We start from the raw sequence: 18,750 nt of genomic DNA on the forward strand, positions 1-18,750 counted from the left end.
GATAAAAGCATTAACAGTCAACTGTCTTTTTAATGCATAACATTTAAGTCAGGCCCTACTTTTGCACGTCCATCCATTCCTCTATCACCTCGGCGGTGATTCTTAACTTCTCCTCCCATTCATCAATGTCATCGTCGAACGGACCCTTGAAGGGGCTGAAGGATATCTGTTGGGTCAGCACGATGTGGTCGTCCAGCATCTGCTGGATCTCGTCCGATATTTTCATGATATAAGTGCCTGAAAACGTTACACAAACATTTTCGTACTATTTTATTATCCAAAACCATTTGGGAATAGATGCGTCATGAAAGATGGAGGCAATATCGTAAACAATTTTCTAAAATCCGAGAAAAAAATTATTGAAGTAGTATTTTCAACCTTTACATCGCTGGGCTACTGCAATCTCTAGCGTCATTCGTCCCCAGGCGATTCCGAGTAATGAAATCCGATTTTAGTATTATCGTTGCGCTAGTGTTTACATTAGTTTTTTGAGAGATAACGTTTGTATTATGGTGAAGCATTTGTGTTATGGTGAAACAAGTCAACATTTGCGTTAGTTCGTAGAAACTGAGTAAGACGGGCCCAAAGGTGTTTACACGTCGGTGGACAAAATTTTGAACAGTTTTCAGCATCAGGTATGTCAAATTATTTTTTTAATTAAAGCCACAAATTAATTTTATTAGTTAATAACAGTAGCGGCAGAAGCAGTTGAATTTGCTGATATAAAATAGGTGTTATAAAAATTGATTTATTTCTTTTCTTGGGAAAGAAACTCCCAATTTTTTTATCGGATAAGTTTTTATTAGACTTTGCCGCCGTGCCGGTCGCCGACTGCATGCTTTGCCTTGCGCAAGATCAGGTTTTACAGTGGACCAGTTTCCAGTGCTGTGCAGAAGTCTATTTTTAAATCATTTTCGAATTATCCCTTTTGATTCCTTTTTACAAAATTGTATTTGTAGGAGTCCCCTGTACATTCAAAATATTCTTTATTTCACATAGTGTTCCGGTAAGTGAGTATTTCTATCTTTGCTTATTGCACACAAATCGATAGAAAACTGCCTCAAGGTCCAGCTGAGGCGTGTCAGTGCGTGTCATAAGCGCACAAGAGAGGAAAAATTTGTTATTTGTGCTGGTCAATACTGGACAATCTGATTATAAGTAACTGCAAAAAAAAGCGAAACACGTGGTAGGAAAAAAGAATCAAGTTAACAGTGAAATACGATTTTATAGCCGAAGATTTGCTTAAATAAATAATTTCCAAGGATATAAACACACCCGCAGAGGTATATCTTGATTAAACGCCGAGCGAAACAGCCCCTTTACCTACCTGTGTTCTTGTAAGGGTTCAATTCCATGAGATTGCTCTCCCACTCGGCCTTCATCTTATTCATGGTCTGCTCTATTGAGTATTCCTTGCTGGCCGACTCGGCTATTTTAATTATCAGGTCCGAGTGCTCCCTTATCCCAAGAGAAAGGCAGTCGTTGAAGGTTATTATCGGAGTCCACATCAACGTGATACCTTAGAAATTACACAGATGAGGGGAGGTAAGTGAATTATGTAAAAGGTCAGAAGTGGGATTTCCAAAATATGTGTGTAGGTTAATATCGCTTACTTACCAGTCTCCTCCTCGAACTTGTGCCAGTGGCGCTGCCTCATCCCCGGATTCCTCAGGCTCTGTATGAGCGGTATCAGCGGCTTGAAGTCGTCAATCTCGTTCTTGATCTGAACTGCCACGCTCTGTACCGCCTCGATGTCGGCGAACACCTTGATCAGCTTCACCATCATCTTGTACATCTCCGTGGTGCAGGACTCGATGGAATCTGCGTCGACGTTCAGTATAGGATTGTCCATCCACATCTCGTAAGAACGCAACCAGTCTAAAGAGGAAAAACTCGTAAAGACACATGTGGATGAAGGGAATCAAAAGAAAATCCACCTGACGCGGTGCCCCACAGGTTCTTGTACGGTTCGAACTCCCTTATAAGTTTGGTCAAATTGTCGAATGGAACTATGGGCACTCCGAACATTTTCTGCCTTTGGTTCAGCAGTTGGCCTTGTTCCTGGGCCTCCTTCATGGTCTTCCATACGCGCCTCATATCCACGGCCGTTTCGTGAATCTGAACGGTTGAAAATAAATAAAGAAAACATTTAAAGGGACAAGAGTATATTATTGTTCAGTCTCCAAGAGATGAAGGATACTGAAAGTCCGCTTTTAGTATTAACGTTGTTGCGATAGTGTTTACATTAGTTTTTCAAGCATCAAAAATGGCTTACGTGTATAACAACTCGGAGTTGATGGATATCGTTTTAGTTTATGATGAAGCAAGACAACATTTGAGGTATGGTGAAGCATTTGTGTTATTGCAAAGCAAGACAAAATTTGTATTAGTTCGCAGAAACTGGGAAAGACGAGTCCAAATGTGTTTACACGTTGGTGTACAAAATTTTGAACTGTTGTTGTACATTAGGTATGTCAAATTATTTGTATACATATTTCGAGGCACAATCCTGAAAATAAAATTAAGGAATAATATACGAATACACGAGATTAGTGCCCTCGCTTTCAGCAAAACACAGGTAAGGCGAAACGATGTTTTATTTCGCGGCTCGAGTGCCTAAGCGCGATACGAGTGCGAGTGCATGACAATCAAAACGTATAAAGCGAAACGTCTGCCTCGAGCTATATTTTCGAGATAAACAAACATTCCATCCCTCTGACGTGCCGAGACCGGGTAAATCTTGATTTATGTACTCGCCACTTCTTAATCATACGATCCGTATCCGAGAAATAAGCGCGATTTGGCGGTAGATTGAGGCAATTCCATTAATCCCAGTTTAGCGATATTGATATCAAAAAATCCGTTCGTCTCGGGGATGCCCAGTGTTTGCTTAGAATCGGGGGCAGGTGCGAGTGTAATTTATTATTTAACTGTAAATATATCACGTTATATTGGGGTACAGGGATTCGCCGACGAATTGTTAGGTTGGGCAGATTTATGTGGGCGCCATTGATTTTTTTAACAATCCGGCCAAGAAGACCACAAAGTACGTCGCAAAAACTGATTTTTTAGCCTTTCTTAGAATGTTTTTTCACATCACAAATAAATTCACCTAAACTAGAGCAATATCAGAGGTGACGAAGACTGAAATTAAACAAACTAAACACAGTGCTGTAAAAAAAAACATTAACAAACACTTTTTCATTAAAAACATTTAAAGGATTTACCAAATCTACTAGATTTGTAAGTACTTTTGTTATTGAAGAATAATTAATTGATTAACGAAAATAAATTATAGCTTGACTGTTTTATTTGATTTAAACAAAAAAAAATGTCACATACCTTGGAGAAATCCCTGATCTGAGACATCTGCACCACTTGGGCGGTAAGGGTGTCTATCTTATCGGTCAAAGACTGCTCGTCGTTGATCTGCAGCTTCAAGAACCTCTCCTCCTCTTCCTTCAGGAACAGTTCCGTCCCTTCGATCTGCTGCTGGATCTTAAAGGGCCACGCTATCGCCTCGTACTTGTTTTCGAAGTCGTCATTGGGAAGAGCGTACCAGAAATGATCCAAAATCTCGTACTCCTGAGGGACGACGTTTCGAAAATTACGCTTTCGGTTGTTACCAAAGACCAAATAGACTGAACGATAGGGAGACATGAGCGACAGCCACTTGTAACCCCTCGCGAGTTCAGAAGGCTTTGTGCGTTATAAAACAACTTTAATACCACGTCCACTTTACATATTCCAACGAAGTAAACAATGATACAACACGCGTGATAAGCACGTGGATGCGAAATTGGTTGCAATAAAATAAGAGAAATTAGTTCAAATATTGTTAAGGTGATATACCGCTGGTTCTCGACTGCCGAGTCGACGCGTGAAGTCTATTTGGCCTGCGCTTGTGACTTACCAGCAAATACCTCTTACACAGCTCCTCTTGAGTCCTCACGGACATGGGAATGGTCTCCATCCAGTCCCGGATTTCGAAGATATGTTCGATTGACTCCGGTCTCTCGAATAACTTGGACATGATTAGCTTGTATTCTTCCAAAACCTTGTAAAGCGAAATAAATACGCCCTTTAATTCTCCGCTCCACAAAAATATATACGTACAATTCACCCCTAGCCCGCTTTATTAAGCTTTTAGGGCTTTATGTCTTTGTAGGTCTTTTATGTGGGACGTTACCGTGCAGAGTTCTGTTATTTTTAGACAAATAATGTAAAACGTACGGGTCGTCGAGGACAAATATTTCTTGTGTTGTAATGGAAAGGGGCATACATGTCGAATTATTCACAATGGGGGCAAAAAAGGGTTGAAAGGGTGTTAAAAAGGGACCCAATTAGCGAAATTTCGAATTCCCTGCGGGGATTGGGAAACGATTTGATGATATAAGGGCCGAGTTAGGATATTCTTGTGCAGTAACAGACCGCAAATTAATTAGACAGTGTTAAATCGTAACCGGAAAAATTGTTTAAAAATTTTTTATAGTGCAAATTTGTAGATACTAAAATAAAAAACTTTTCTGAAACCTTATATTGGCGATTTAACCGAAAATCACGCGTTGTCATCACAAAATGTCGTGCAGATAAAACATAACCTCACAATTTTTTTAGATTTATATTATTTTGTATTACATTCAACTGATTATTTTTAAATTTGTTAACAAAATTCGTTAAAGCTATTAGAATAGCAGAGTGTCGCATTTTATATTTACGCATTGTATATTTACATTTTATCTGCTTTCATTAAGTGCAAATTATTTCCGCCATAGGGCAAACCTCTTGATTTGAATTGGGGCGCGTAATAGTATATTTTATTACATTATAAGACCCTTATATAGGATTTAACATGCGGACATTGAAGTTAACTGAGCGAGCTGGAACGGGCTCAGATATCCGTCTGACCATGTTAAATTCCATAACGGTCGATTGTGCAACGTTTTACATTATCCTGAAGGTATTTTCATCCAGTAGAGGGGGAATACACTACAGATTGTTAGTATACAGGTAACTTAAACCTTCACTTGAAAGGATTTTTTTAAAATTTAGATTGTATGGGAATTGTAAACTAGACAGCGCATACCATCGAGAAGCAGGTTGCGTTGTCGGTCGCACTAAATGACGTCACAATGCGTTCTTGATCCCGTGACATTTAAATTTTTTATAATTTCAAACGTCTATAATTAGTTTGTAGCGTTAAAGAAATTAATTTCTTTGCCACTTCAAGTTGTTGACGGTTATAGGGTTATATTCATGCAGTTCTAAATGAAATAAAATTTTGAACCAAAGAACGTAAGGGGAAATGGTAAAAAAAAATAAATTGGAATTAATCCCGCTTCAGTTCATGGATGTTTAGGCTACGTTGATTTTATTTTGAACCCGCAAACTTTACAGAAACATTTGTATCGCTGGAATTACTAAATCTAATTATTTCCATTTTCTGGGTCTCAGAGCAAAACGAATTTAACTCCGATTCCCAACTGATCAGTTCGGTCTTGAACAGAAGTTTCCATATATAAAAAACGTATTCATTTTCATGAAATTTGAGGATATCAGGGTCGATTGAAATCCGTCACCTTTCAATGTTACCGGAATCTCAACGAATAGCTTGCGGGTTTTTATAACGGAGATGAAAGTAACCATACTTTTTGCAAGGTAAAAAACAACATGTTAAGCCCCTTATTAAACCAGGACGAGATCAACGGAAAGTAATGGTAATCAATGGAAAAAAATACCAACTGGAAACAAAAAAATATGGTGATATAGGAAAACGAGATTCTAAGAAAGATAGTGTTTTTTTTTTTGTGTGGCGCATAAAAGTTAACCTAAAAAATTCATAAATGTCAAAAAAACGATTTTTCGCCTAATAAAAAAAAACTTGTGTTCCAATCGAAAAAAGTTAAATGAGAAAGTTGTAGCTATTAAAAAAACCTATCGAGTCGTGTTTCTAAATATATCGATTGCTATATTACTTTTCGAGATATATCGAAAAAACCGTCAAAAATCGACTTTTTTTCGTTTTTGCTGTATCTCTTGCAGATTAAGGTTTTGAAACTTGTTACTTGCTGTAAATGTAGCCCACGGCAAGCAAAAAAAGTGTTTTTTTTTTTAATTAAAAAATATTAAAAATATTTCGTTATAACGATTTTTCGAAAAAAAGGTCATAAAAGAGTGATAACGATTTTATTCGTGTCAGTGTCCAAAAATGACTTAAATAAACAATTATTAAATAATTGTTGAAATGTTAACAAGAAGTGAGAGAATTTTAGACTGAAGGAAAATTACGACTTGTGGAATTTTTTGAAAAAATAAAAAAAAATTATCTCGGCTCCAGATCCAGAAGGTCGTAGAGCAACGTTTTTTTTTTGTTAAATTCGCATAAAAATACCAGCAATCGATTCCTGTAATAGACATTATCGAGAAATGAAAATCGAAAAAGATATTCAAGAAAAAAGCGCCCAAAAAATTTTTACTTTTTTCAGTAATTTTTGGACACTTGAAATGAAAAAAACCGTTATTGCTCTATTTTACCGTGAAAGTACAACTCTTAAAGAAAATAATGAGTCCTGATTTGTTTCTCGACGACTAATCGTCCGATTTTCGAGATGACCTTTTTTTCGAAAAATCGATACAACTAGAAAAATTTTTAATATTTTATGAAATTTTAAAAAATGCACTTTTTTGCTCGCCGAGGGCTACATTTACAGGAAGTAACAGGTTTCAAAACCTTAATTTGCAAGATACAACGAAAAAACGAAAAAAAATCGATTTTTGACGGTTTTTTCAATATATCCCGAAAAGTAATATAGCAATCTATATATTTAAAAATACGAATCGATAGGTTTTTCTTAATAGCTACAACTTTCTCATTTAACTTTTTTCGATTGGAGTTCAAGTTTTTTTTTAATAGCGAAAAAATGTTTTTGTTTGACGTTTATGAATTTTTTAGGTCAGTTTCACCGTTTATGCGCCACAGGAAAGAAACACTATCTTTCTTACAATTCTTTTTCCCTATATCACCATATTTTTTGTTTCCAGGTGATATTTTTTGTAAACTCTTTTACCTATTGATTGCACACTTTATCAAGGTCAGAAAAAATATTTTTTCGAATTTTCTTGCGCTCACTAACGTGATTTTCGGCGATTTTTCACTATTTCTTGCCAATTACTCAAAATTTTGGGGGTGTTTGAACTAAATAGACGCCTATTGGTGCAATTCGAAGGTACAGACCACTTTTTTTTGTGTGTCGGTGTAATTAACGGGCTCCGACGAAATGTTATTAATATTGCGAAAGGATTATTCGATTTTTTATGAAAACGTTTGTTTTCAATATTCAATTAAATCGTTGGGCGAGTTTTTAAATTAATTTTTTTATCCCACCCGCCATATAGGACTTGGATTTTGTAGTTCTGACTTCACGTTCGTAATCAGCGACCAAAAAAACTTGAGGAACCAGCAGATATTTACGCCTTTGTACTTTAATTCTTTAGACTTTGAAGAATTTCAGATGCCGCAACGAGTTTTGGGGAGAAAAATTACTTTTAACCTCAAATACGGCGAAAAACCGCGCTTTCGACACTTTTAGGTTAGAATACCCCTAAAATCCGAAGTTAGGGGGCAATTCTGAACCCGAACTTTCCCCGGATGAATTTAAAAACTTGCCCGTCCTTCGCTTAAGCTCACCTCCACCATGGCTTGTCTGAGCCTCGCCGCGAACATGTCCAGCAATTTCTGCGCCAGTTCCTGACGTTTCGTAATGAGGTACGTCCTCAGGTGGTCTATGGATATCAGGAAAGGTCCTATGACGATAGTCGTGGGCAGCGTAACCTCCAGGCTGTCCCTCTGCCTGAAGTGCAGGGACACCTCGTCTTTGATCTCGACCGCAGTGTGCTGTTCGCTCTTGTAGTTTCTAGAAAACATCAGTGGCGGCTCGTGACTTTTTGAGATGGGTGGGCAAAATTTTTTTTCTCTCATGTAACTTAATATCATATAATAATTGCAATCTACGTTAGTCTATTTACTTTTGAAAGTGTAAAAAACTTAAGAATTATGAAGATAGTTAATAAAATATACCTGAAAATTATATTAGTTATTCCAAAAGTATACCTAATAGCAAGAACAAACGAGAATGTCATCACAATGATTTCTTGCCGGGATAGGGGATAAGGCAAGGATTATGGCATAGAAGGACATATAAAAAATTATATAATTCTCTAAACAAATAGTAAAATTCTCTATCACTTTTATAGCTGAATTTACTAACGATAAATTATACTAAAATTCTAATAAGTAAATAAATAAGTAAATAAATAAGTAAATAAATCAATAAGGCACTTTACAATGTCTCTATTTTCGTCCACGACTTTATTATGGTTTAAAATATTCTCACGAAATGCAGATTCAAGAAAAGTTTGAATATTTTGTTTTCCTAATAATTTAAATTTTAATGTTGAATATGTATGCTCCTCCGATCGCTCGTGTTTTTTTTGAGATTCATTTATATGTTTCAGATCTGAATATCCTAGATAATTCCATGGAGTTTTACTTTTTTCATTAAACTGTAAGCAATTCCAACAATATAATTTGTTTCTGGTTTCATTACCTGTTAACCACTCATATTTATTGTACCAATTTTTACTAAATGATCTGTTACTTCCGCAATTGTTTTTATTTATTAAATTTTTCATGTCAGGCGTAGGTTTTAATTTTGAAATAAATAATTTATCATCGAAAGTTAACATACAAAATTTTTTATTTAATAAAAAATTAATAATATCACCATTGCTACTCACCAATTCGCTATTTTCGGCTTGCCATTTTGCTTTACTCCAAACTATTAAACATTAAAAACTTACCTAAACCACTATACTAACCCTAACCTAGAACTTACAAACAACCAAGTCGTGAAGTACAAGGAATAACAAATCTCTACCTTCCTAATCTATGAAATAAAACTAACATCAAACCGCAGATTACACGTAAGTACCCGAAGAATATACGAGTGAAGTCGAAGGGCTTGCCCGGAGAGTAGAGTTATTTTAGGTAATTATGTATATTCAAATGATAATTTATTAAAAATCTGATTGAAATAAAAAAAAAATATTAAATAGAAGCTATTTTTTTTAATCGAACAGTTTATTATTTGAAAAAATAAATAAATATGTATCGAATTTAAAAGTCCTAAAAATAATTTATATCACTTCCATATTTACAAACTCGAATCTATTAAAATATTGAAAATTTTTCAGCAATCACTCTTAATTTAGTTTAACAGTAACGCTTCAAAATAACCTTAATAAATATAATTGTCAAAGAACATTCAACATATCATAGATATTTATTTTTTAACGCGATTTACAAATTATTATAAAACGGTTTATTACTTCGTTTACTAATATTTGTTTTCTGGAATACCTTTGCAGGGAAAAATTGTTCTAATGTTCAAAAATTCATTTAAAGAACAAAATTACAGCACATAAATATACATATATTTCCAACCGCTGCTGGCTGGCTGGCGAAAAGCCGTAGCTGGCCGATACAACACTCGATGAGTATGCGGGTGCGGGCTGTGTCCGGGCTCGCCCGACTTGGGCTAGATATTCTAAATTAGTGAACGACTTACGTTTCCGATTACTCTCTAGTCCTAGCCCTGCGTATAAGCAGGCAACGTACGGCGTTGTTTAATTCAGCGGCCACGGGCTGGCCCGAATGTTATGTTGGTTGCTGCCGAGATCATCCCAAAAATAATTTACATCACTCCCATGTTTACAAACTAGAATCTATTCAAATATTGAAAATTTCTCAGCAATCACTTTTAATTCAGTTTAACAGTAACGAGTTAAAATAACCTTAATAATTATAATTATCAAAGAACATTCAACATAGCACCATAGATATTTATTTTTTTACGCGATTTACAAATTATTATAAAACGGTTTATTATTTCGTTTACTAAAATTTGTTTTCTGGAATACCTTTGCAGGGAAAAATTGTTCTAATATTTAAAAATTCATTTAAAGAACAAAATTACAGCAAATAAATATACGTATATATATTTCCAACCACTGGTGAAAAGTCTTAGGTGGTCGATACAACACTCGATGGGTGCTCAATGGGTATATGCGAGCTGTGTGCGGTGTGCGGGCTCGCCCGACTTGGGCCAAATATTCTAAATTAGTGAACGACTTACGTTTCCGATTACTGTCTAGTCCTAGGTGCGTATAAGCATGCAAGGTATGGTTGGGGTACGGCGTTGTTTAATTCAGCGGCCACGGGCTAGCCCGAATGTTATGTTGGTTGCTGCCGAGATCATGATTAAAATATAATTTTAAAATTTGGTAGGGGGAGTTTCAAAGGAGGTAACGCATTTTAGATTTAATTTTATAAGAATTGTCAAATCACTTTGATAAATATATACACAAATTTTTGTTTATTCTTCTGAAAATTTCAGGGTGGGCACTGCCCACCCTGCCCACCCCGACGAGCCGCCACTGGAAAACATATTCCCTGTGCAAGCTGAAGGAGCAGCGCACAAAATCATGGATAAAACGAAACTTCCAGAAAAAAAAGGCCGCTTAAAAGATCAGTCCCAAGTAAAATGTAAAAATATGAAGATCTTTCTATCGTGGTCAAGTTTTATGTCAGATACAAAATCAGCAATAAATAAACGATATTTATAATTTTGAAAGTTTTAATCGAATCTATAGTTCAACGACTAACTGCGCTTCCTGCCGTCCAATTAAAACTTTAATTATGAATCTCTTTGATCTAATTCAAGGTGCGACTCCATCCCAAAGTAGTGTGCGGATGCAAATTGCTTTGAAAGCTGCGAGTGAATAATATTTATCGTCAAACGTTTAAGCCGTCACTGCCCTGTTTTTCTTTTTAATTTAAACTAAGTCCATCAAACCAAACACAGTAAAGAGTATTTAGTGGACTTGACGGTAAAATATTATACCTATCGAAGTGTGGACAGTTTTAATTCGCGAGGATCAAGGAGTATATTAATTGTGAGAGTGAAATACTATATTGTTATAAAATAATGCAAAAAATTAAAGGGTCATATCGGGAATTAAACTCTAAGATCCTGGTTTTTAGATCTTTCAGTCGAAATTTTTTGGGAGCTATACGGTATAATTCTAAAAAACAGCGCGACAAAAAAATTTTGCAATTTTTTTTTACATTTTCCACGGACTTTGAATTTTTTTTTCAGCTAAACCATTGCATGGACCAGATAGCTATTATATTCAGCTTCAATTTCCTTTTTTTTTTTAAATTTCGATACGACCATTTTTCATTGAAATATCGGACTTTTAATGGAAAATGATCCTTTTGTCTTCAATCAACGATATCTCGGCGACAAATAGTCGTACAGACAGAGCATAGAAGGGCAGTTTTGAAAACTGGAATAAATTTCCTATAACATACTGCTGCAACTTTCCGCAAATTTTTTTTTATTTTTTTTTCATCTTTTACACGAATTTTATAAAGCAGGAAAAAAGGGGTAATTTTTGGTTTTTTAGAGGCTAAATTAAAAATATTCACGAAATGACTAATGTTAAGCATGACTTTTACAGTTCGATATACCCAGAAGAACCCTGTGAAGTTTCATCTCGATCTAGAGAACCGTTTTTTGGTTTCAAACAGTCAAACTTATGAAAAAAATTTAAGGGTCATGTTTTTCGAGCTTAAACACTTCATAATCACGAGTAAAATGAAAAAAAAAAATTTTTTTTGAGGTTTTCTCACATTTTTACCTCAAATAACGTTTAAACTGATGAAAAAAAAAATATTCGAAAAATTTTTGAAAAAATTTTCGAATTTTTTTTTTAACCTTCCGGATATTGAAGAAGAAACAAAATCCAATTGTTTCCAGCACGATTCGGCTTTTCCGGTCCTATAGATCTGTTCATCGACTTTTAATTAAATTAGAATTAAACTTGATGACCCAAACCAGATTTCGACCCCGATTCATACCGTTTTTTGAGACTTTCTAATTAATTTTTGCGCAGCCTGTAGTCACTTAAAAAATAGTTTTTTACAAAACTACTCTTTTTCTTTGAAAAAAAAATATATTTTTTTTTGTATTTATACCAGTGGCGTCCATGCGAGAATAATAAAATAAATGTTTCTATTCTGTGGAAGAATATGTTGTTAATCAACTTTCTGTTAATTAATCTTAAGTTGTAAATTAGTCTTGTCTTTATGTATCTACTTTCTTTTGACTATGCCTATTCAATTGTTGTATTGGCTAGAGGAAATATACGTTATTATTATTATTATTAAATTGATGAAAAATAAAAAAAAATTCAGATAAGAAAAAGGGTAATTTTGAAAAAAACTATTTTTTTATGTGATTACAGACGGTATGAATCGGGGTCGAAATCTGGTTTGGGTCATCAGCTTTACCTAATTTTAATTTACTTAATTAAAAGTTGATGTACAGAAGTAAAGGACGGAAAAGCCGTATCGTGCTGGAAACAATTGGATTTTGTTTTCTTCAATGTCAGGAAGATTTTCCAAAAAAAAAATACTTCAAAAATTTGCCTGTTTTTTCATTAATTTAAACGTTATCTACGGTAAAAATATGACAAAACCCCAAAAAAATATGTTTTTTCCATTTTAATTATGATTATGAAGTGTTTAAACGTGACCCATTTAATTATTTTCAAAAGTTTGACTGTTTGAAACAAAGAAACGGTTCTCTAGATCGAGATGAAACTTCACAGGGTTCTTCTGGGTATATCGAACTGTAAAAGTCATGCTTAACATTAGTCATTTCGTGAATATTTCTAATTTAGCCCTCAATTTTCTAAAAAACCATAAATTACCCTTTTTTTCCTGTTTTTTTAAATTCGTGTAAACGACGAAAAAAAAAATTTTCCGAAAAGTTGCGGCATCATGTTATAGGAAATTTATTCCAGTTTTCGAAACTGCCCTTCAATACTCTGTACGACCATTTGTCGACGAGATATCGATGATTGAAGACAAAAGGATCCTTTCCCATTAAAAGTCCGATATTTCGATGAAAAATGGTCGTATGGTCGTATCGAAATTAAAAAAACAGGAAAGTGAAGCTGAATAAACAAGCTATCTGGTCCATGCAATGACTTAATTGAAAAAAAAATTTCCAAGTCCGTGGAAAAAACAATAAAAAATGCAAAATTTTTTTGTCTCGCTATTTCTTAGAATTGCATGATAACCCTAGTTCCTAAAAAACATCGTAGAAAGATCTAAAAACTAGAATCTTAAGTACTCCGATTTCGGAAAGGCTTACGGTTGAAAAAGTACCCTGAACTATGAGAGACGAGGGGACTCGTCTCAAAAGTTACCCCGAATCACACCCCACTAGACATTGTATAAAAATTGCCATTCCAACCCGCATAAGGGCGTGTATGTGGGTGGAAAAGGGTGCTGAGGGTTGACGAGGGGGTTGGATTTATTTTCGGTAGTCTTCTTTGTTTTCAGCAGCCCAAAAAACATAGACTGTATGAGAATTGACACTTCACCCCCATAAAGGGGTGTGTGGGGGTGGTAAAGTGACGCTAGGGGGGTAACGAGGGGATCTAATTCATTTTTTGTAGTCTTCTTCGTTCTTAGTGGCCCAGAAAACATGGGAATGCACACCCTACTCGACTTTGTATGATAATTGACGTTTCAACTCCCAGAAAAGAGGGTGTATGGGGGGGGGGGGGGGTGATAACGGGGAAATGGCTAGCTACAATTTTTTTTTATGGTCATATTCGGTTTCAGCGACCCCAAAAACGGAGGGGTCTAATCTAAGAATTAAAAGTGTTTAGTTCCTAGGATTAAAAGTGAATCCGTTTGTTGCAGTAAGAAAAATGTCAATGTCAAATGTATTTGCCGCAGAAAAAGGACTATCAAATGCCACTTACTCGATGTACTGGAGCACATCCAACGTGTACAGATTCACGTGCGCCTTATATTCTCTAGCATACGCATGCAGAGGTATAAGAGACTTCTCGTAGGCCAAGAGGAAGCGTTCCCTACTCTCGCAGACCTCGTCGGCCAGCAGCCCCACCGAGGACAGGTTGAGGTCCTTGGGGAACCGCAGGTTGCCCAGGAGGAAGGGGTGGACCTGCTTGATCTGGTGGGTCTGCCTTATGGCGTTGTCGAACAGTTTCAGTAGGACTTTCTGACGGGAGGGAAACAAACAATTTTCTAATTTATTTAAATTTAAACTAGCGTTTAATTAATTTTCTGAATGCCAATTTTTTGAAACGTATGTCTCTGTACTCTGTTCAAAACTGACATCTCAAAGAATGAAGGGTAAAAGGACAATCTTCTAATTATATTAAAAATTATATTTGTTCACATCCAAACAAAGCGTGGCTAAAAAAACTGAAGAGAATAGAATTAAAGGACATAAATCTGAAGTAATTCCTCTCGGATTAAATTAAAGTTTTTTTGCGAGGAATCACCTGATTACTATTTTGTCTGAAGTTCCGGAAAGTTTAATTAGAATCTCGCTTTCGATTTGGAAATGTTTTCTTCTTCGCTGCCGTTAAGGAATACCACCGCGATTGTGGTAAGAGATCGAGAATGAGCGAAAATTTGTTTATTAACGGAAATAACAACTCCCATTCTCTTCCGCAGAAATTTTGAACAAACTTTGTATACTGTTTTATAATTTACTAGCATTTCCTTTTGTACTTTGCTTTGTACAGGGATATACATCTCCTGTACTAGTTCATATAAACACAGCAAAAAAAATTAAGGAAGCAGAAAAATTTCCAAAATTTTCAGTGATTTTTGAAAGGATGTAAATTCGTGAATGATTGGTCGTACAGCGAACGCAAGGTGGCTTTTGGAAACTTGAATTAATCCTCTTCAAGGACCTTTTGATATGTTTGAGATAGATTTTTTTTTGTATTCAGTATTGATTTGAAGAAGTGCAAAAAAAATAGTTTTTCAGCTGTTTTGGAAAACTACTTGTAGTTTTTTTTAGCTCAATACATGCCCATGAGGCCAGTAAATTTTGAAATCGATCGGTAGAACCATCTTTTTTCCTGAATCGTCGTTTTATGAAAAATTAAAGGAGCAGGTTTTATTGTTCCTTAAACATCAATTAATGATGATTAAGATGAAAAAAATGTTTTTGTTTTATTTTTCTCACAATTTTGCGTTAAATACTCATCAAATATCCAAAAAAAATATTCGAAATTTTGAAAAAAAATCCAATTTTTTCAAAAATGTTTTGTTCTTTTTTACAATTTCGCATTGAATATTTAAAAGGTCCAAATGTTGATATTTTAAATCCTTTTTTCGAAAGTTCTCAAGTCTTTAAAAAAATATTTTTTTTTCAAAACTACCGATTTTTGTCGACATTTGATTCAATGCGAAATTGTGAAAAAAAAACAAAAAATGTTGAAGTTTGTTTTTTTTTCAAAATTTTGTATTTTTTTCGATATTTGACAATTCAGGAAAGGATTTCAAAATTTATAGTCCTCATGGGCATGTATTGAGCTAAAAAAAAACCTACAAATATTGGTACTTTTCGCAATATTTGTAAAGTAATCGTTAATTTTCCAAAACAGCAGAGAAAGTCATTTTTTTGCACTTTTTCAAATTAATACAGAATATAAAAAAAATTGATCAATGAGAAATAATCGTACAGAAAATAAAAAATAACCAAATTGAAGCTGATGAATCAGGCTAAATGATCCTGGCATTGATTAAGCCAGAAAAAATTTTTCTGAGCCCCTGTGCGGTTTTGAAAAAAAAATTTGTAAAATTTTAGCCTTCCATTATTTCTTTTAATTTCGTCGAGGGTAATGTTCAAAACAATTTTTCATTTAAAGATTTCAAAACTAGAATATTCAAACTTCAAGATGCTTCTTTCTTTTGTCTCGATATGACCATTATTTACGAAGATACAGCCTTCAAAAATCATTAAAAAAGATTGAAAAATTTTGTTGCCGAGTGTATTTCAAAATGAATAACGAAGGCGCTTCAGGCAAAACAGTAAACGTTTAGAAATGACTGCATATGATTTTAACGCTGCACTCGTCCACTAAAAGGGATCAAAGACAAGCGGAAGTCTGAAGTTGTACGCTAGAACTTTGTCTTTGTCGGGAGACTAAATAAATCCTGAGTGGGCAGCTCAGTCTTACACAAAGTTCATAATTTCAATTTTGCGAAAGACAATCTTAAGGTAAATGTCAATTAAATTCTACTAGAAATTGAATTTCCCACACCCAAATACTATACAAGGCGTTTTCGATCTATCGACTATCGATTATTTTCATTCAAAATGGAAAAATAATTCCGTAAGGACCACTTCATTGGTTGAATAGTTACGCCCCATCGGAAAAGGTACAGCATGCCAAGGCGATGACTCTGCGGCGTTTTGCAGACATTCACCGTAGACCAACAAGTTCCTTACCGTCATATAAATGTGTCATTTTGTAGTAACTACCACCAACTTGTGTACAACCTAGTATAGACTCAAGATTTAAAGGTGAGCAAGTAAGGATCCAAAACCCCCAGTTTCAAAGACTTCCTGTGTGATGTATAAAATGTAGTTTATCTACTCACCCCAAAGTTCACCGTGGGGGTGGTGTAAAAGGGCCCGTGCTCGTCCATCTTGAGCTGGAGGCTGAACAGCGGCGGGCATTTAGGGACGAAGGGGCTCGCCTTCAGGTAGGACCCCCAGACGAAGTCCTCCTCCACGTTGAGGCAGGGGGCGCAGGGGGTCTCCACGAGATTCGCGAACGTGTTCAGGGAGTTCAGTACCAGCAGCCGCAGGCTATGCTTCAAATTGGAGAAAACAAATCGGTTTTATTTCCCGAACGGTATTAATTTCAACTGAAACTCTACCCACGCTTATTAAAGCGCCGCAAAAAAAAATTAATTAAAGTTACGGAAGACTAAAAAGGTCAGAAGTAGTACGTGTTCCACAGAAACTGCTAAAGTTTATGTTGATCTCTAAAATCCTGGTATCTAAATATTTAAAATCCTCGAAAAAGCATCACACCTTGGAGACCAATGAGAAAGTCACGCGGATATAAAAAAGGTCGATAAAGAAGCGTTAGTAGACCGATCAAAATAACTCATTTAGAGGGAAAAAAAAAGAAAATTGTTACCTGGACTTTTATAAGTGGAAATGGTAAACGGGCTTATAATAAACGAAAAAAAAAATAAATACGTGAGCAGGGGCGGCGGAGGGTTGATTTGGGGGGTTGAAAAGTTGTGAAAAATTGTATCATTGGGATTTCTTGACGTCAGACAAAAAAGTATCTAATGCAAAAGTTGTAGATCATACAAAAATCTACAACTTCGGATATCCGGATAAACCCAACATTTTGCAAAATTGTTTAATTTTTTCTGGCTTTATTTGAAAACGAATTTTAAAATAAATTACATATTGGCGTCAACATTTTTGCAATCCGACGTTTCGTCTTCGAAGGGCCATCATCGGATTAATTTTTTTAAATACGTCGCTGCTATTTGTATGACAAATCCTAGTAATTTTTAATTCTGAATTAGAGGATATTACTATTGTAATCGCTTAAAAAGTTTTTAGCTTGTTTTAGCTATAATTTAAATTTTTTCCTGAGTACGGCTCTGAACACTTTCAAAATATGTATTCGATGAAGTCATAACAATATAAAAGTCAATATCGCACAAAGTATCCAACAATTTTTACTACTATTAGGAATACTCATTAGAAATAATGAAATATTTCATAAATTCGTATTATTATTTTTTGATTAGGTACAACTTTTTAAATAATGGATTACAAAAATTGTTGGATATTTCGTACTGTATCGACTTTTATTCTCTCCTCTCTCTCTCCCTCTCTCTCCCTCTCTCTCCCTCTCTCTCTCTCTCTCTCCTGTCTCTCTCTCCTCCAATAGATACAGGTATTTTGAAAGCGTTCAGAGCCGTACTCAGGATAAATTTTTAATGATAGCTAAAAACCTTTTTAAGGTTTATATAATTTATACAATAGTAATATCATCTAATACAGAATTAAAAATGACTAGATTTTGTCATAAAAATAGCAGATATATTTAAAAAAATTAACCTGATGATGGACCCTCGAAGACGAAACGTCGGATTGCAAAAATGTTGATGTCATTCATTGGATAGAGCGAAAAAAGTGGCAATGTAAATATGCTATTTATTTAAAATTCGTTTTCAAATAAAGCCAGAAAAAAAATAAAACAATTATGCAAAATTTAGGGTTTTCGGATTTCGCGTCAACTTTGCAGTTAATACTTTGTATTGGTGAAATCTCAAATCATCAAGAGATAATTTATCATTTGAGCATTTGTAATTCGACTTAGATGTTTACAGCAATACTGTAGGTACAAAAATAAAGTTTTGGGTCAAACAATGAGACACAGTTTTTTTTATTTTTCTCCGTAGAATTGAATGGTGCAATCAGTTTTTGAATGTTTTTTAATTTAAACAAATTATCAACAATAACTGAAAAATTCATTGTTGCAAGTCATTTTTATATTTTTTTGCATTTTTGAGCATGTTTTTGAACTGTTATTACAGATTTTTTTATTTCACCAAAAGGTATATGTCAAAACGAGAAAAATGATCACCGACAGAACTCTGTACGATGATATTTTTAAGTAGAATTTTACTTTGAAAAAAATGTTTCAGGCCGAATAAAATTAATATCTCAGAAATGTCTTGATTTTTTTTTCTAAAAAAATTTGAGGTTATTTAAGACAGAGAAAGGTATACTTTCACCAAGTTTCGTCAAAATT

The 18,750-nt window shown here is 34.8% G+C and overlaps 1 protein-coding gene across 1 annotated transcript in view; it reads right to left on the reverse strand.

The window, feature by feature from the left end:
• LOC108908603 (dynein heavy chain 1, axonemal-like) overlaps nt 1-18,750 on the reverse strand; it is a 90,238-nt gene that overhangs the window by 58,490 nt on the left and 12,998 nt on the right. Inside the window, exons 9-17 of the mRNA XM_023454208.1 lie at nt 16,562-16,777; nt 13,900-14,159; nt 7,688-7,913; nt 3,914-4,057; nt 3,343-3,585; nt 1,938-2,118; nt 1,618-1,878; nt 1,328-1,519; nt 60-237 (exon numbers count right to left, since the gene is read on the reverse strand). Of these exons, the coding sequence (XP_023309976.1) occupies nt 60-237; nt 1,328-1,519; nt 1,618-1,878; nt 1,938-2,118; nt 3,343-3,585; nt 3,914-4,057; nt 7,688-7,913; nt 13,900-14,159; nt 16,562-16,777 (1,901 nt within the window). The remainder of the gene's footprint in view (nt 1-59; nt 238-1,327; nt 1,520-1,617; nt 1,879-1,937; nt 2,119-3,342; nt 3,586-3,913; nt 4,058-7,687; nt 7,914-13,899; nt 14,160-16,561; nt 16,778-18,750) is intronic.

The sequence above is a fragment of the Anoplophora glabripennis genome, unplaced genomic scaffold, assembly GCF_000390285.2.
Source record: "Anoplophora glabripennis isolate ALB-LARVAE unplaced genomic scaffold, Agla_2.0 scaffold248, whole genome shotgun sequence".
Classification (NCBI taxonomy): domain Eukaryota; kingdom Metazoa; phylum Arthropoda; class Insecta; order Coleoptera; family Cerambycidae; genus Anoplophora; species Anoplophora glabripennis.